The 20,288-nt window shown below is 39.8% G+C and overlaps 1 protein-coding gene across 1 annotated transcript in view; it reads right to left on the bottom strand.

Moving 5' to 3' along the window:
• OTOGL (otogelin like) overlaps positions 1 to 20,288 on the bottom strand; it is a 158,788-nt gene that overhangs the window by 20,439 nt on the left and 118,061 nt on the right. The window contains exons 39-50 of the mRNA XM_075274539.1: positions 18,470 to 18,493; positions 16,316 to 16,408; positions 14,949 to 15,138; positions 13,426 to 13,640; positions 12,830 to 12,971; positions 11,863 to 12,048; positions 11,128 to 11,340; positions 8,616 to 8,717; positions 5,072 to 5,179; positions 3,241 to 3,342; positions 822 to 926; positions 268 to 308 (exon numbers count right to left, since the gene is read on the bottom strand). Of these exons, the coding sequence (XP_075130640.1) occupies positions 268 to 308; positions 822 to 926; positions 3,241 to 3,342; positions 5,072 to 5,179; positions 8,616 to 8,717; positions 11,128 to 11,340; positions 11,863 to 12,048; positions 12,830 to 12,971; positions 13,426 to 13,640; positions 14,949 to 15,138; positions 16,316 to 16,408; positions 18,470 to 18,493 (1,521 nt within the window). The remainder of the gene's footprint in view (positions 1 to 267; positions 309 to 821; positions 927 to 3,240; positions 3,343 to 5,071; positions 5,180 to 8,615; positions 8,718 to 11,127; positions 11,341 to 11,862; positions 12,049 to 12,829; positions 12,972 to 13,425; positions 13,641 to 14,948; positions 15,139 to 16,315; positions 16,409 to 18,469; positions 18,494 to 20,288) is intronic.

Consider the following 20,288-nt stretch of genomic DNA (forward strand, 5'->3'; position numbering starts at 1 on the left):
TTTCTATATTGGTACTTTTAGTAATTGCTTTTATCTGAAGGGTTTATACTTAAGTTCCACTGAGAGATAAATTGGATACATTATCATTCCTGGTATTTTCCCCTCTCCTTCCTCCTACTATAATATAAGGTTGTGGGAGTTTGGAGAATTAATGTGTAATGCCCTCATCATTGTTTTTAGCCATTAGTAGCTAGCCAGGTTGCCATGGGTTTTAAAGCTGTTACCATAAACTTTCCAATATAATATCAATTATCAGTATATACTTACCAGTGCACAGTCCAGGGTTGTGTCATTTCCACAGCTACATTCTATGGCAGACAAGAAAACTCTCATCAATATGAATAAATGGTCTTGGCGAAATGCAGCATGTCTAAATTAGTAGTCTGCATTGCTATGTGTATAATGAGTTATTTAAAGATGCATAAAACTACATAAGATGAAAAATTACAGATTGGAAGTCTCATAATATCTATATTTATCATAAAGACAAGTAAAATATGCTACGTATTAGGCAGTTCTATAATGTACTTTCTCACATTTACCTAGTATGCCCAATCTAAGGGTATGTTCACACTAATATTAATTCTTTTTCATCATATTTTGTTTGCTTGTTGACACTGGACAGTATTAAATACTATACTATTCCTCAAGTCACCAGCGGATAAAATATCATAATGGACCTTTCAAAGCACCAAAATGCTTGGTTATATGCATAATGGATCCCATAAGAATGGAAGTCATGCTACTAGTGAGAAAAGAGCCACGTATGTAATTAGACTACATCACATCTGAAATAACACAATACAGATATCCATACTAACCACAGTACCAGTCTGGACAGCAATTTCCATCTGATGCTTTTCTGACCAACTGGGACTCAGGAGAACAGGTCAACTGTGGTGCAGTGCAAAGTTTCTCATCACATACTAAATAAAAAATGATAGTAGGTTTAAAAAGTAATATTGTTACTGTATATATATTTATTTATAGTCATTATCTCCCAAAAGTGAGTACACCCCTCATGTTTTTGTAATTATTTCATTATATATTTTCATGGGACAAAAATGAAGATATGATACTTTGATCCAATCTAAAGTAGTCAGTGTACATCTTGTATAACAGTGTAAATTTGGTGTACCATCAAAATCACTCAACACACAGCTAATAAGGTCTAAACCCCTGGCAACAAAAGTCAGTACACCCCTAAGTGAAAATGGACAAATTGTGCCCAAGGGGGTCAATATTTTGTGTGGCCATCATTATTTTTCAGCACTGCCTTAACCCTCACTAGAGCATCACAGGTTGCCACTGGAATCCTCTTCCACTCCTCTATGATGACAGTATGGCGTTAGTGGATGTTAGAGACCTTGCACTCCTCCATCTTCCGTTTCAGAATGCCTCATAGATGCTCAATAGTGTTTAGGTCTGGATACAGGTGGTCATCTTGGAGGTGTGTTTGGGGTCATTATCATGTTGGAATACTGCGCTGTGTCCCATTTTCCAAAAGGGAAGGGATGATGCTCTGTTTCAGTGTGTCACAGTACATGGTGGCATTCATGGATCCCTCAATGAACTGTAGCTCCCCACAGCCAGCAGCACACATGCAGCCCCAAACCATGAGACTCCCACCACCATGCTTGCCTGTAGGCAAGACATACTTGTCTTTGTACTCCTCACCTGGTTGCCACCATACATGATTGACACCATCTGAACCAAATAAGTTTATCTTGGTCTCATCAGAGCGCATGACATGATTCCAGTAATGAATGTCCTTAGTCTGCTTGTCTTCAGCAAACTGTTTTTATTCACCATCTTTAGAAGAGGCTTCTTCTGGGACGACAGCCATGCAGTCCAATTTGATGAAGTGTGTGGATTATGGTCTGAACACTGACAGGATAACCCCCCCATCCCTTTAACCACTGCAGCAATGCTGGTAGAACATATATGTCTATTTTCCAAAGACAACCTCTGGATATGAGGCTGAGCACAGACACTCAACTTCTTGGTATAGCATGGTGAGGCCTGTTTAGAGTGGAACCTGTCTTGTTAAACTCTGTAAGGTCTTGGCCACCATGCTGCAGCTCAAATTCAGGGAGGTGGCAATCTTCTTATACCTGAGGTCATCTTTATGTAGAGCAACAATTCTTTTTTTTTTTTTTTTTTTTTTTTTTTTTTTTTTTATTCTTTTTTAAAGATCCTCAGAGAGTTCTTTGCCATGAGGTGCCTTGTTGACCAGTATGAGAGCAATAACACCAAATGTAAGACATCTGCTCCCAATTCACACCTGAGAATTTGTGTTACTAACCAGTCTCCTGACGACATAGTAGATAATAGCTAAATAGGCAGAATTTGTCCAGTTTCACTTAGGGGTGTACTCATATCTGTTGCCAGTTTTAGACATTAATGGTTGTGTGTTGAATGATTTTAATGGAACACCAAATTTACACTGTTATACAAGCTATACACTGGCTACTTTAGATTGTATCAAATTATCATGTCTTTACTGTTGTCCCATTATTATTATTATTATTATTATTATTATTGTTTATTTATATAGCAACATTAATTCCATGGTGCTTTACATTTGAGGGTTACATACCATACACAAATTATACAGTCCCATGAAAATATATAATGAAATAATCACAAAAATGTGAGACACTGTATATGTGTATATATATATATATATATATATATATATATATATATATATATATACACACACACACACACACAGTTTCTTACCTACATATGTACATATACAGTCATGAGAAAATAAAAGGAGTACACAATCTTTGCATTATATGGTCTATGAGATAATCTATCATCTTATTATTACATAGATCTTATTATTACATACTATGATCTTATTATTTATGTCACAAATTAACTAGGTTAAAATGCACAAGGAGCATGTGAAGAATTAATTACACCCATACTGCTTCCAGCTTCCATAGTCTAAGTACAGTAAGGTGATGATATTCAAATGCCCATGGCTAACTGATCATCTGCTTTTATAGAGGTGAGTTTGAGATAAGGGCTCCGTGAGGACCATATCCTCACTTCCAAGACTGCTCCTCCAAAGGGTTGCCTCACCAAATATTGATTTAGATTTATTTTTTTTATTTTTTTTTTCATTTAATAGGCTTTTTTTCACATAATAGATTGTTTCAGATAGCAAAATTTAACACTTTTGTTTTTGAGTGATAATAGTTAGAAAAATAACATAAAAATACTTACCACATGTGTATCGGGGACAGCATTGTTTAGTAGTGTTCAAATCTACTGTAAGTATTTCTCCATCTCTGCAAACAGGAACAGGTTCTATACAGGATTCACAAACTACATGTATAAAATAAACTATTATTACTTTTTTGCACTATTTTAGCAAACATTAGTGAGCACAAGTGCAATGTTTTTCACTGTTATGTTACATCTTGGAACTTGGAGGTTAGCAAACCTAAAACTATCCCATCTCAGAGATTATTGATACTAATTCTTATTAATGACCACATAGCACGAGAATATTATCTGCTCAACATTTTTACTACACAGAAGCCCATCAGTTATATTCTGGGCTTCCTTGCACATTACAGCCAATATAAACACCAGACCATTTCAGAGTGAATAATCCCTGGAAACACCACAGCATAAAGGATAGAAAAAAGTACATAGTTGTAAAGTTGAAAACTAAATTTTCAGACTTTTGATTTTCTGGTAGTATTTGGGCTTGTTCACACGGAGTAAACGCGGCACACAATGTGCCGCATGTACGGGACGTTTGTGCCGCGATTTTGACGGTGCATGTTTGCGGTCACGTTAGCGCCGCGTTAACGCACGTTTACATTGCGTGCCGTTTTCTCCGTGTGAACAAGCCCTTTGTGTCATAAATAAATTTTATAATATACTTTTTAAAACAAATTTTGGATCCTTTCTGTGAAATCCTGCATTTTTCACTCTTTTCCTTGTTTCTGTATTAAGAGCTGCTTCTTCCTCTCACTTAATGTTATTGTGTACGGGGGTAGAGGAGGGTCACTGCAAACAGTTACATGGCAAACATTATAAAACATAAAAACTTGCTTTTGGGGTCATATGAAACATGACCCCATGTAAATTATTTCCAAATATATCACTAGTTGAAAACATAGTCGGGATGAGGATATTTATATGCAGCTGTGCAATATATATAATATAACAATCCCATTCCTGACTGTTTTTTCAACAGTCTGTTTTCACAGAAAATTTAGACAACCTACAGCCTGTAACAAAAGCAAGGGAAAGAGTGAAAAATGCAGGATTTCACAGAAAGGATCCAAAATTGTTTAATAAACTATAGTACAAAATGTATTTATGACACAAATACTGCCAGAAAATCATCATCCAGAAGTTGTTACGCTTAAGGGACCAAATCAGTTTTTTCATACAATGGGTTGTTGTTTTGTGAGAAGTTGTGTTTGTTGGGTCTCATTTTGTTGCATAATGGAATTTACTTTTCACAAAATTCAGTGGTCATTGTATAACACACCTTATTAATACTGGGTGAGTGCTCACTACGCCATCAAAAGGTGCACCCTTAGGCTACATGCAAGTAAGTTTTAGACCAGGACCCAACTTTCTTGGACGTACCGTTCCGGAGATACAGTATTCCCAAAACAATGACCTGCATTAGCCAGTACAAACCTGCAAGTCTTTAACTCATAGTCACACTGCCATACATATGCACAATCCAACACTAATATCCAAATGCATCAGAGGATTAGATATGCAGCTCAGTACACAGTACCAAACGTCAGAGGATTAGATACATGCCTCTGCACACAGTACCACACATCAAAGCTTTGCTCCAGGTTTCCATAGCAACCCAGCCATTTTTCTTCACTTCTGTATTACAGCTTTAAAGGGACAGAGCGCTGTGGATGACACTGTTACACAAAGTCACATTCACACAGCTTTACTCCAGGCATCCATAAGAACCGATCGCAGGTTTTTCACTGATATCCATACTGAGATATGCATGATCACAGCTAATAAAAACAATGCATAAATGGTACTGATGTGAATATCAACTTACCACAGATGTAGGAGAAGCAGCAGGAGTCCTCTTGTCTAACCTGAACTGAAATCTGGTCCTGTCTGCATTCTGGGTGTGTTACTGCTGGACAAGCAGATGGGTCACAGACTAGAAAGGGAATTTAGATTTTTTTACGAGTTATTAATCTCAGTAGATTATGTATTTCTGTAATATAATAAAATTTGTATATATTAGTAATGTAATAATGTAAATTAAATTAGTTAGGTTGGAAAACACATAGCTATCATATTCAACACTGCAGCTTTCTTAGCTTGTTTTGATAAAATATAAGCAGATAACCGCTTCAATGAAAATACAACATTCCTAGGTGCGCTTCATAGCTGAGCATAGACGGTTCCAATAAGGACTCAATTGTTGAGCTGGGTGTAAATGGTAAGCAGTGTGTCGCCAGTTTCTGCTATTTATCCCCATTGCACGGTACTGATGTAGATACTATTAGTGGACAACAATATTGGACATGGAACCAAATGCCACCAGCCTGTGCACCCTTTTATACCTCTAACATATAGTAAAAAAAAAAAGAATGCAGATGAAAACATAAAATGGTATTATAATATTTTTACCTGTTTGGGCATTTAGATTGTAGTTTCTACACAGGGTTACCTTTCTCAGGACAGTCACTGCCTAGCAAGGTAGTGAGAATTTAGGACGAGTTATGGATATTTCGATCCAGAGGCAACTGTATATCTCCACTACATAAATCTAATTCCTCTCAAAAGCTGGAATTAATACATTTCATTGGTTTCTAATAAAATCATTTTTAATTTATTGTAATAAAGGTTATGTTTTATTGTGGGTACATTGTGTTTTCCCCTAGGATATGGCATCCTCAGGTATATGACAGCCTTTATAGGTTTTTATTAAATTTTTATCAAAATAAAATGACAACATCTGGAGGCAACAGTCTAATGATTATGGTCACTAGATGTTCATTACGCCCTCTCTGCTGGTGGTTGTGGTGTGGATGAAATCACCCGGATACTCAGTGTTATCGTAGTGTGAGATATGTTCTTTATGGCATTTTTGCAGTTTTTCAAGGGAAATGACTAGAGATGAGCGAACAGTGTTCTATCGAACACATGTTCGATCGGATATCAGGGTGTTCGCCATGTTCGAATCGAATCGAACACCGCGTGGTAAAGTGCGCCAAAATTCGATTCCCCTCCCACCTTCCCTGGCGCCTTTTTTGCACCAATAACAGCGCAGGGGAGGTGGGACAGGAACTACGACACCGGGGGCATTGAAAAAAATTGGAAAAAGTCATTGGCTGCCGAAATCAGGTGACCTCCATTTTAGACGAATAGTGGATTTCAAATCCGGGTCATATGAGAATGTGAACTTTGTGACTATGAGACAGGGATAGCTGTACAGGCAGGGATAGCTAGGGATAACCTTTATTTAGGGGGGAATGTTATTAAAAATAACTTTTTGGGGCTCTATCGGGTGTGTAATTGTGATTTTTGTGAGATAAACTTTTTCCCATAGGGATGCATTGGCCAGCGCTGATTGGCCGAATTCCGTACTCTGGCCAATGCATTCTATTAGCTTGATGAAGCAGAGTGTGCACAAGGGTTCAAGCGCACCCTCGGCTCTGATGTAGCAGAGCCGAGGCTGCACAAGGGTTCAAGCGCACCCTCGGCTCTGATGTAGGAGAGCCGAGGGTGCACTTGAACCCTTGTGCACCCTCGGCTCTGCTACATCAGAGCCGAGGGTGCGCTTGAACCCTTGTGCACACTCTGCTTCATCAAGCTAATAGAATGCATTGGCCAGCGCTGATTGGCCAATGCATTCTATTAGCCCGATGAAGTAGAGCTGAATGTGTGTGCTAAGCACACACATTCAGCTCTACTTCATCGGGCTAATAGAATGCATTGGCCAGCGCTGATTGGCCAGAGTACGGAATTCGGCCAATCAGCGCTGGCTCTGCTGGAGGAGGCGGAGTCTAAGATCGCTCCACACCAGTCTCCATTCAGGTCCGACCTTAGACTCCGCCTCCTCCAGCAGAGCCAGCGCTGATTGGCCGAATTCCGTACTCTGGCCAATCAGCACTGGCTAATGCATTGTATTGGCGTGATGAAGCAGTGCTGAATGTGTGTGCTTAGCACACACATTCAGCTCTACTTCATCGGGCTAATAGAATGCATTGGCCAGCGCTGATTGGCCAGAGTACGGAATTCGGCCAATCAGCGCTGGCTCTGCTGGAGGAGGCGGAGTCTAAGATCGCTCCACACCAGTCTCCATTCAGGTCCGACCTTAGACTCCGCCTCCTCCAGCAGAGCCAGCGCTGATTGGCCGAATTCCGTACTCTGGCCAATCAGCACTGGCTAATGCATTGTATTGGCGTGATGAAGCAGTGCTGAATGTGTGTGCTTAGCACACACATTCAGCTCTACTTCATCGGGCTAATAGAATGCATTGGCCAGCGCTGATTGGCCAGAGTACGGAATTCGGCCAATCAGCGCTGGCTCTGCTGGAGGAGGCGGAGTCTAAGATCGCTCCACACCAGTCTCCATTCAGGTCCGACCTTAGACTCCGCCTCCTCCAGCAGAGCCAGCGCTGATTGGCCGAATTCCGTACTCTGGCCAATCAGCACTGGCTAATGCATTGTATTGGCGTGATGAAGCAGTGCTGAATGTGTGTGCTTAGCACACACATTCAGCTCTACTTCATCGGGCTAATAGAATGCATTGGCCAATCAGCGCTGGCCTATGCATTCTATTAGCGTGAACTGAGTTTGCACAGGGGTTCTAGTGCACCCTCGGCTCTGCTACATCAGATTGCTACATCTGATGTAGCAGTGCCGAGTGTGCATCAGATGTGTAGTTGAGCAAAACTGACTCAGCACTGCTAAGTCTCTGCATTCGCATAGGAATGCATTGGCCAGCCTTCGGCCAATCAGCGCTGGCTCTGCCGGAGGAGGCGGAGTCTAAGGTCGGACCTGAATGGAGACTGGTGTGGAGCGATCTTAGACTCCGCCTCCTCCAGCAGAGCCAGCGCTGATTGGTCGAGTTCCGTACTCTGGCCAATCAGCACTGGCCAATGCATTTCTATGGGGAAAAGTTAGCTTGCGAAAATCGCAAACTGACAGGGATTTCCATGAAATAAAGTGACTTTTATGCCCCCAGACATGCTTCCCCTGCTGTCCCAGTGTCATTCCAGGGTGTTGGTATCATTTCCTGGGGTGTCATAGTGGACTTGGTGACCCTCCAGACACGAATTTGGGTTTCCCCCTTAACGAGTTTATGTTCCCCATAGACTATAATGGGGTTCGAAACCCATTCGAACACTCGAACAGTGAGCGGCTGTTCGAATCGAATTTCGAACCTCGAACATTTTAGTGTTCGCTCATCTCTAGAAATGACAAATTCCACTCCCAAGAACACATCTAGTACATAGCACCGAGTACAAAAACTGTTGTAGAATATACAGTATATATGTGAGTCTTGTACAAAGTTTGAAAACAGATAATAGGAGAAATACATTTAACTTTATTACTTATGTTTTCCTAGTAGATAATACTTACCGCAACGTAGTTGCGGGCAGCAGCTCACTGGACTGTATTCGGCAACCAATCTCTCTCCGCTTTTACATGTTACAGCTTTATCACAGGACGCTGTATTACAGTCTGAGAATAAATTATACTGTATAAATTACAGCTACACACAACATAGTATACAAACAAGCTGTACTATAGACCAGTGATGGTGAATAGAGATGAGCGAGTAGTACTCGATCGAGTAGGTGTTCGATCGAATACTACGGTATTCGAAATACTCGTACTTGATAGAGTACTACTATCTGTTCGAAGTTAAGATTCGATGCAGAACCAGCGTTGATTGGCAGAATGCTATACATTGCCAATCAACGCTGGTTCTTCTCTTACCTTTAGAAGTCTTCTCCCTGCGCAGCGTCCTGCGTCCTCTTCCGGCTCTGAGCATGTCCGCTTGTAGTGCGGGCATGCGCAGTCGGCTCTGCCCAGGCCCGATGCCTAGCAGAGTGAATTCAAGGCCGGAAGAGGACGCGGGGAAGCTGTGCAGGGAGAAGAATCCAGACAGACCCTCACTCATGGACTTGTTAAGTAGAATTTGATCGAATGTTGCCTACCACTGAAACGAGCATTTCCCCCCATAGACTATAATGGGGTTCGAAACCCGTTCGAACAGTCGGACAGTGTGCGGCTGTTCGAATCAGATTTCGAACTCCGAACATTTTAGTGTTCGCTCATCTCTAATGGTGAACCTTTTAGTTACCAAGTGCCCAAACTGAAACCCAAAACCCACTAAATTTTCGCGGAGTGCCAACACAGCAATTTAAACTTAATACTGTGAAAATTCACAATTGCGGACAGTTACGGACCACAAATTGCAGTCATGTGAATGAGGCTTTACAGAGCTTTCAATAATACAAACAACTGTACTGAAATGTAAAGCTATTTGCATTTTGTACTTTGAACAATTAATTTTCACTATTTACATTGCACAGGATCTGTTTTATAGTGACCGTGCAATGTTATTACATCCTGTACTAATATCACGTCTGCTATAAAACAAATACTGTGTGATATAAATAGTAAGGAGACCCCAGACAGAATTATATGCTCTGCAGTGGCCCCCCTACAGTGTTATATGTTCCACAGTAGCCCCCCCCCCCACACAGTATTATACGCTCCATAGTAGCCCTCCACAGGATTATATGCTCCACAGTGGCACCCACACACAGTATTATATGCTCATAAATACACCCCCCCCCAAGTATTATATGCTCCTCAGTACGCTCCCTCCCACACAGTATTATATGCTCCTCAATACACATCCTCCCCATCGTATATGTTCCTCCGTATGTATCCCCTCAGTATTATATACTCTCTAATACACCCCTCAATATTATAAGCTCTTTAGTACGCCCCCCAGTATTATAAGCTCTTTAGTTCCCCCCAGTATTATATGCTCTTTAATACGCCCCTCTCAGTATTATATGCTCTTTAATACGCCCCCCCCTCCTCCCTCCCCCAGTATTATATGCTCTTCAGTATCATATAGACACACACAGTCAGCCACACACAGTCAGTCACACACAGTCAGTCACACTCAGCCACACACTCTCATACTCACCCATGAAGAGCCGCCGGCGTCCACCTCCTTTTCACTGTGGGCGCTGATGACGTCATCACGCCCACGTCAGAGCAGAGGTCAAACTCTGCAGCCAGTGTAGGCCGCGGTCGCGCGATCCGCGGCCTACACTGACGACCTTTAGCTGTATGTGCATTTGCACATACAGCTGAAGTCAGCAATCGCGCACCAACGGGGAATCCTGTACCGGATACCCCGTTGGTGAGCGATCTGGGCGACCGCATGTGTGCCAGCATGAAGGGCTCTGCGTGCCTTCTCTGGCACGCGTGCCATAAGTTCGCCATCACTGCTATAGACTTATTATAAGATGATACTGGTTTAGAGTAGATAAAGTGAACATTGTCTCTCTATACAGGATACAGTGCAGATATTTTAGGCGCAGATTAGCAAATTTTAAAAATAATTTTCTCCAAAATGTGATTCTCTCTGATTCAATAGAAATCTCGTACATGGTCAGTCAGTGCCGACATCTTTGTTTTTTACAATTCAGTTAAATGAGAATAAAATGAAAGACGGAATTAAAAAATTAAGGTATATCAATGATCATGTAATACAATCAACTAAATTTAGGGTATTCATACATATAAAATATACAATATATTAACTGAAGTTAGGCCCGGTTCACATTTGCATTTGGGCCATTCCGTTCCCCTCTCCACATAAAAAATGCAGAGAGTAAAGCACTGCAAGCAGTACTTCTCTCTCCACATTTTTTGTGCGGAAGCTGAGCAGAAACCACACGGGTCCCATTATAGTCTATGGGGTCCATGGGTTTCCTAAGGTTTCCATTCGGGGGTGGTCCAAGCGGACTTCCTAAACGGAAATCCATGCGCAGATGTGAACCGGGCGTTAGAGATGTAGAATAAGTTAAAATGTAATAAATACTAGTTTGGTGGACTTACATACCACACACTTTTTTTGGACAGCAAGTCCCTTCTTCAATAACACGGATAAGCATTTCACCGTCCCGATTACAAACTGGGTCTGGCTGTTCACTGCAGTCAGGTTCTATGGACACAACCGTTCCATTCTCCAGACATTTTGACAGACAACATTTATTGGCGGATGAATGCCAGATCTCTCCTGGTGAGTGGGGATGTCCTTCGTTGTCAGTGCAAGCTAAATTATAAAAAAGAATTATAATATTACAGTAGATTCATTTTTCTATATTCAGACAAAACTGAATATCAGTGGGAAGCCAAGGTACCCCCTGATGGCCAGATGTGCCTTTATGGCTTCTTCATATCAGAGACCATATTTAACCATTGATAGACCATTTTATATATATAATTAATGAAATAAAGTAATGTATTATATAATTAGATGAACATGTGACCTCCCCCACACTTGAGAGCATTTGGGCACTGATGTTAGATGGTAAGGTCTATCTTTAATGTAGTAGTTTAATTCACCCCAAATTGAATCAATAGATATTAAGTCAGGGCCGCAAGCCTGTATCTAGACCAAACTCGACAAACCATTCTTTCATTGAACATATTTTTTAGACAGAGCAATATAAAACTGGGCTTTTTTAATCTAAAATATTCATATTCTGCTAAAAATAGAATTGCCATTTTTGACACTTGACAGATATACATGTTACTATTCAATTATATGACATTACATTGTAAAAATACATACCACATTTATTTTCAGCAATGCACAGCTCTGAATCTGTCCTGTGAAGAATGGTTCCTTTTTTGCACACACAATCTTCCCTCAAGTAGGAACAGGGAGACTCCTCATAATACCATTTGTTTAAGCAAGTCTTAGCGGCACACGGCTGGACACAAGCCTGATATTCCTTTCCCTCTGGACATGGCAAAGCTACGGCAAACATTGTAAAGATTGGTAGGTGATTATTTAGATGATACTGAATATAGTATACTAAGTAATAATATACATAAGATGACCACAATAAAGGAGCTCCGTTCTCAGAATATACACTTAGTCAAAATAGTAATCATATTTTTGCTTCTCAGATAAAAGCGTATTCACAGCAGTGGCGTAACACCCGCCATAGCAGCAGAGGCAGCTGCCACAGGACCTGGGACATTAGGGGCCTGGTGACAGCCGCTACCGCTGCTATCATTATACTCGGGGGGTCTTTTCAGACCCCCGAGTATAATGATCGGAGGCCCGGGAGAGGTAAGAAACATAAAAAACACTGTTACTTACCTCTCCACGATCCTGCCAGGCCTCCTTCCTAGTCGTCTGATGTCTCTGACGTCACATGAACCCGGCCTGCGTCCCGGGTCATGTGACGTCCAACGTCATTGAAGAAGGACGGCAGCGGAGGCCGACAGCGTAGGAGCCAGGGGACAGGTAAGAAACAGTAGTTTTTTAAGTTTTTATTCCCCCGGGTCTCCGATTATTATACTCTGGGTTCTGAAAAGTACCACTATGGGGGATAAAAAAAAAATCACATAACCTGTTTAGTTTTCTGACTAGAGGCTTGGAAGCATAGTTTGGTATGCAATGAAATACAGCAGCACCTGGTTTCCTCGAAGAGTAAAACAATGCAGAGTGAACAGAAAATAGAATGGGGTATTTGTGATAAAATAAGGAAACAGATCTATTTCCTATATAATGGCACTGTATAACTTACAGCAGTAATCTGGAGTCCTCCACCTAATGCAGATATTGTGTTTATTGCATAGTGCCACATATGCAGAAAGAGCGTCACATTCATAATTTAAGAAGTATGTACTGTTGATCCACATCTTCTCACAGAAATCTTGTGGCGAAACCTACAAATTAGATAATTATTTATTATTCTTCTTATATAGCATGATCATATTCCGCAGCCCTTTTACACACATTGTCAATCACTGACCCATATAAGTCATAATATAAGCTGAACTTTAGCCAGACAGTTTACTTTACATCATTTTAAAGAACACAACCTTCAAGAAGCAACTAAATACATTTCCCAAAAGGGTGTTTTAAATACAGTTTATGTCCTGCGCAGCTTACGAAAGGCCAATAATCACATCTAAGAATGGTAAAGGTTAACAAAAAAGCCAAACATGATCCTATGTTAATGAAAAATAATTTTTTATTTTTTGACATTTCAATAAAGCAATAATTTTTGGGGTTCCACTTTGACGCTTCATCTGAAGCCTACTGGCCATTTAACTCAGGACTACCGGTGGAGATCAAAGCAAGGAGATGTGGCTGCTCTTTATTCACGTGAGCACGTACCTTCCTATGACAGGGAACAAATACTTTTCTATTGAGTAATTCCATGCAATAAGTACAGTTATCTTCTGTGCAGTTTCTCACTGGACGTCTTGTGGTAACATCGACAGATTTCTCAATTTCCCAGCTTTTAATAAATGCTTCTATATCTTCTTTATTGGTTATTATAGTTCTGTTTTGCATCTTTAAATCATCACTTGGATCACCGTTGCATATTCCTAGAACAGACATGACATATAATAAAATACTTTTCCATCATCTTTACAAAGGCTGCGCCTCAACATCATCTATCTTGTTCCAGTGCCCATAATGCAAGACATCTTCACAGTTATATAAAGCACTGCAGGACACTCCTTAAGTAATATTGCTGAGATTTATTACTGGGATAAAAATGACAAACATTAGAAGACTTTGAGTGCTCTGCAGTTCTTCACACATGATGTCTGGATTAAGATCTTCTTATCCCGAAAATGTACCTGCATTACAGTGCTGTGCAATGAGTGGGTATACTGTAAATGCATGTTTATGGGATGATGTATATATACTGAATAATTGATTATGTTCAACCTTCACTTCAAATAATAGATCACTTCAACATCACCTGACTTCATCCAACCAGCCAGCCATGAAGATAACTTAAAATGGCGAAAACAAGTGATACAGGTTCATTGGAGCAAGAGCATGGGACTAGGTGTGAAAATATTTTTATACAAAACATTGTTCGGAATGTACAGCAACATACAGTTTCTAAGTATACAGTGATGTGCAAAAGTTTTAGATAGGTGCGGAGTTAATAGTTTATTTTTGCCAATTCAAAAAAATGAAGTGAATGAACAACAAAGAAATATAGATAAAATCAATATTCGATGTGACCACACTTTTTCTTCAAAACAGCATCAATTACTCACCCCAAATCTGGGGCAGATTCCTCCCAGAATCCGCCCCTATTGTTTTCAATTGGAGGCAGAGATCGCAGCAGGATGCGGAAAAAAGAAGCGCCCTGATCGATCTTAGTGCGGAGTCTGCTGCTGATTAAACCACGGTATCCGCAGTTTGAGATTCCCTGCTGATTGTGTCCATTAATCTAGGACTAATCAGCAGTGGGAAGCTGCGACAGAATGCCAATGCACTGCATGACCGTGGGCGAAAATGCCAGCGGCTGAAAAAGAAGAGGAATTCCTTCTCATTTTCCTCCGTGCAAACATAGCCTTACACTAACCACAGATCCTCTGTGGGTGCAAGTTTGCTAATTCCTTCCCTATGTATCCCAGACAGACTTGATGATACTGAGATGGCTCTGCAAGGGCCACAATATCACTTCCAGGACTCTTCCTCCAAAGGGTGGTCACACCAAATATTGATGTGATTTAGATTTCTCTTTTGTTCATTCACTTCATTTTGTTATTTGACAAAAATAAACTATTAATACTTCTATTTTACATTGCTATATTACATAAACTGTATAAATTTCTACATATGTAAACTGTGGCATCTAGTATGTATGGGTTCCTGCAAGTACTACTTACCACAAAGGCCTTCGGTCTTGGTGGACTGGTTGGAATGAAGGCCATACTGTATATCTATAATTCCAGTAACATGGGTCCATTTAATGCTAATGCCTGCTGGTGTATTAATAACATACATTGCTCCAGTATCTTGAATACATAGACCTTGCTTGGAAAAAGGTAACGGTTGAAGTACTGAATTCACTTCTACCTGAAACAACAGAAGTACCAACATAAAAATATCAGTTTTGAAAGATTAAAGGGTTATTCCCATCACGCTTGTTCACCAACCTGCAGGCTGTGTGCTCTCTTCACTTCCTGGTTTTCTGAGCACATTGGTGGGTGGGGTTTCACTTGCTCTGCTATCTGCTGCTATGTTTGCAGTCAGTAATGAGGGATTGGTTGTAAATGAATTACCACAGTATGAAGCTGATGTAGAGGCTGATGTAGCAGAGCTGGATTTGAGTCGTTTTGTGATACATATAGACTCCCTATCTCAGCCCTTATCAGCCAAATTCAATTAAACCTACTGATAAGTGGAAGAGCAGGAGATAAAAGCTCAGAAATACCAGAGCTCTCACCTCCCCCCTCCCCTATCTGAGGAGCTCTGTTACTTGTCTGTGGCAGAGACATACACAGCTCAGACCTGCTCCCAGCATTCAGCCCCTCCCTCCTCCCTGAGAGAAGGCACCTACGTCACTTGGGGACTGAGCAGATAAGCCTGTGGTCCGGGGCCCGTGGTCATAGAAACGCATGTAAACAATGAAGTGAATAAATTAAGATAGTGGCCAAACAAAGCAGTTTTGATAAAGCAATGTATTTAGAAAAAGTCTTATATCCACATGAACTAGCAGTATAGATAGGATCCTTGTTATGGGACAACCCCTTTAAGGTAAATTCCAAATTTCTATTAGATAGATTCATTGTCTGGGGACACAGAGATAGCAGCATGGGGGCAGCCCCAACCTTGCCAGTGGCTAAGCCACTACATGTACAATAGAGTAGATTTAAACAATCCCTAAACACGTGTTGCAACTAAATCCCATACCGCAGTGTGACTTGTGCTGTGGGTAGTAAACCCGCAGCATCTCAATTATTGCTGTGGGTTTTATCTGCGTCACTCAACCTGCAGCATTTCTGTAAGCCACTGCTCAAATCACCTGAACCCGTGGTTGAAGGAGAACACACTGCAGAAATTGGGCAGAGTGTTTGCAATGTATGTATGTAGCCTTATATTACAACTTTAACAACTTTTATTAAAATGTATTATTATACCATGTTAAACATGTATTGTATGTAATTGCATCTAATTATTCTGTAAATTACATTGCGGATGTAGATTCACCAAATAAAGTTGTTAATCTATGATTTACTGAATTGATGCTCACCCTTCTGTCCAAACGATTTATAAGCACTTGAAAATTTGCTGTTGTCACATTGAGTTTCTTAAAACATAACCCTGAAGTACCTCCAGCTGCAACCTGGGAATAGGATAAAGGAAAGCACAAAATAGGTAGCAATTGATTCCAATGAATGATATGTATAAGGTGAAATTAGCATTATCTGTAATTATTAGGCAGAATTTTTATAGAAGTGACAAAAAACCCACTATATTGCTTTCTAGCTGTGAATAATGCTAACAATGAGAGCTGAGTTAATAGATAATTCAAATGTGATAACTAATAGGATTGTACTTTTGGCAGTTAAGATGTAACGTCTTTGTAGGTACACTGATTTTTACAAATAATTGCAGTAATAAAAATAGTATTAGTGGTATTTCTTATTTCTAATTGTAACTATATAATAATAAAAATCTAAAGGACTTGTGCTATCCTTAATGAATATAAAAGGCAAAGCGTCAATTGTGTTTGCATTTCAGAGAAATTTTGTATTGTATTTGTATTGTAAAGTAATGTTTCCTCTCAGAAATAACACAGTTATCTCCTTTGTAACCCCTGGTGTGCAAAATGTGCAAAAAAGGGGCATAACTTGAAGGGGTGCAGAAGGGGCAGTCGCACCGGGGCCCAGGAGCCTTATGGGGCCCAAAAGCACTAACATCAGTATTGAGATTGCAGTTTCTATCTGGCCCATAAACCAAGGAGACCCACAGATTACCCTAACCACACTAAGGTGGATTAAACTCCTTAGCACATGTAACCATCACTATCAAGAATTCACTGTAGGGGTGAGGTAGGGATCCCTGGACAAAAGACTGCACCAGGACTCAGAAGACTTTAGTTACGCCATTGTGTGTAGCTGTATGTATGCCATTCTAGTGAGGATCTGTTGGTCACACAAGTCCAGTAACATAATGTGGAGCTCTTGTTCTATTCTCAGTATAAGGAGAAAGGATATCACTTTAGGTTGGACACCAACTTTTTCTGCTTTTCAAAGACAAAACCAAGCATGGGCAGCGCAACTCTGTTCTGCACCATCCTGAACAAGCATTCTTAGCTCTTTCCCTGATAAAGAAGATGGCTGCACAGAGTTGTGAGATGTTTATTTCATTTATTTCCCCCAGGCTTTAGAGTCTGTACTAGGATGTATACTATTTATTGGTCAATTTTTTCTATTTAAAGCAAAAAAAAAAAAAAAAAGCTTATGTGCAGCCTTAATGGTATTTCTGCCTTTTTCACTGAGGATATGGCAGACGCTGATATAACAACTCCTTTAGGCTAGGGACCTACGTAGCGAGCTGCAGCAAAAAAAAAAAAAACAATGTGGAAAAGACCGTGGCGGTAACATATCACATTTTTTTCTGCCGAGTTTTTCATAGAAAGTCCACAGAGTTTTCCTCTGTGGACTTTCTGCCCCTATTATACCTATATGGAAAACAGCAGCGTGTAAAGGTGTTAAATAGTATGATATTACAATATTCCTGGCATATATAAGGTTAACATTCCAGTCTGCTGACTTCATGCTACATGGGTGTGATAAGAGTACACTATTTTAGAGTTATCCTAATATAGAAGAAACAAACTCAGAATATTGGGTAACACCCACTCTCATGAACATAAATGAGTGACAGACACACGTCGGGGTCATCCATGGGGGGATCCATGGGGAATCTATGGAAAGTCTGTCTGCTATCCCTCTCTGTCATCCTGGACAAGATGTTGTATATATCCCAGAGTCATCGACCAGATGATCAAGCATGAACCAAGCTGTAACTCTACAAGATATCCAGACGAAGAAACTCAACTTCTCTGAAGATGTAAGCTATTCAGATATTGACTGATATTTCTGTTATTTTGGACATTTTCCCCTGTTCCTGTTTTTCTTCCTTGAAGACATTAATAAATCTACATGTTTTATATATATATATATATATATATATATATATATATATATATATATATATAAAAAGCTTAGTCCTCTCTCTTAAGGCCTCTCAACACGTGGTCACAGATTTCACCAAATATTGTATATTTTACAAAATAGCATGCTACAATTTTCAAAAGCGCAATGTGAAAATACTGTCAAAGGTATGACAAACTAAAATGGCAATGCTAAGCATTTAGATATTTATTATGATTACTCACCAACTTTCGTATAGAATTTACACTCTATAAAAAAACATAAAAATATAGGTTAGAAAAACTTTACTCCTAACAGTATGTATTAGTGAGTAAAATATGTGAATGTAATATATTGGTATTATACACAAAGGTATGTTTGCAGTATGGAATAATAAGAGAAAATTAAAAAAAATCATCAGAAAACTAATTAAAATTATATTAAAATCAGCCATCATATAGTAGTAATTTTCCATAATCTACTGTAGGTTCCTTACTTTTCATTTGAAAAGATATTTTTTCCTCAAGTCAGTACTTGTTACATACACACAGTTAATACTTGTGACACTGACCTCCTCCCGAGCGTGGACAGAATTTAAAATGGTAGATGAAATTATGCACTTAACTAAAACTACACTGGCAGATTTACTATTACTGACTAAATGTTAGACAGTGCAAAGTTAGACCAGACAGCTTCAAACTGTGCCACATTTATGATAATGTTTAATGTTAAAATGTTATATTTCCAATCACCCCTCTTTCCCTACATCACACAAAATGAAATAAACAAAAGCAAACACATTAGATAAATAAACAATAAATACATTAGGTATCCCTGTAACCAAAAATAAAAAAATGTTACAATATTTATCCCATACAATGAACTGTAAAAGAAAAAAATATTCTAAATCGCCTTTTTCTGCCATTTGACCTCCCATGAAAAAATGGAAAAATGTGATCAAAGCACCAAACAATCCACAAAAAGGTATAAACAAAAACTACAACTTTCTGTACAAGAAAAGAAACCTCACATAGCTCCATATACAAAAATATTTTTTTTAAAAAAAGTTACCTACAGTACAGACCAAAGGTTTGGACACACCTTCTCATTCAAAGAGTTTTCTGTATTTTCATGACTATGAAACTTGTAGATTCACACTGAAGGCATCAAAACTATGAATTAGCACATGTGGAATTATATACTTAACAAAAAAGTGTGAAACAACTGAAAATATGTCTTAGATTCTAGGTTCTTCAAAGTAGCCATCTTTTGCTTTGATTCCTGCTTTGCACATTCTTGGCATTCTCTTGATGAGCTTCAAGAGGTAGTCACTGGAGATAGTTTTCACTTCACAGGTGTGCCCTGTCAGGTTTAATAAGTGGGATTTTTTGCCTTATAAATGGGACCATCAGTTGTGTTGTGCAGAAGTCAGGTGGATACACAGCTGATAGTCCTACAGAATAGACTGTTAGAATTTGTATTATGGCAAGAAAAAGCATCTAAGTAAAGAAAAACGAGTGGCCATCATTACTTTAAGAAATGAAGGTCAGTTAGTCTGAAAAATTTGGAAAACTTTGAAAGTGTCCCCAAGTGTAGTTGCACTTGGGCTACAAAGAAACTGGCTCACATGAGGACCTCCCCAGGAAAGGAAGACCAAGAGTCACCTCTGCTGCGGAGGATAAGTTCATCCAAGTCACCAGCCTCATAAATTGCAGGTTAACAGCAGCTCAGATTAGAGACCAGGTCAATGCCACACAAAGTTCTAGCAGCAGACACATCTCTACAACAACTGTTAAGAGGAGACTTTGTGCAGCAGGCCTTTGTGGTAAAATAGCTGCTAGAAAACCACTGCTAAGGACAGGCAACAAGCAGAAGAGACTTGTTTGGGCTAAAGAACACAAGGAATGGACATTAGACCAGTGGAAATCTGTGCTTTGGTCTGATGAGTCCAAATTTGAGATCTTTGGTTCCAACCACCGTGTCTTTGTGCGATGCAGAAAAGGTGAACGGATGGACTCTACATGCCTGGTTCCCACCGTGAAGCATGGAGGAGAAGGTGTGATG

The sequence above is a fragment of the Leptodactylus fuscus genome, chromosome 5 (genome assembly GCF_031893055.1).
Source record: "Leptodactylus fuscus isolate aLepFus1 chromosome 5, aLepFus1.hap2, whole genome shotgun sequence".
NCBI classification, from domain to species: domain Eukaryota; kingdom Metazoa; phylum Chordata; class Amphibia; order Anura; family Leptodactylidae; genus Leptodactylus; species Leptodactylus fuscus.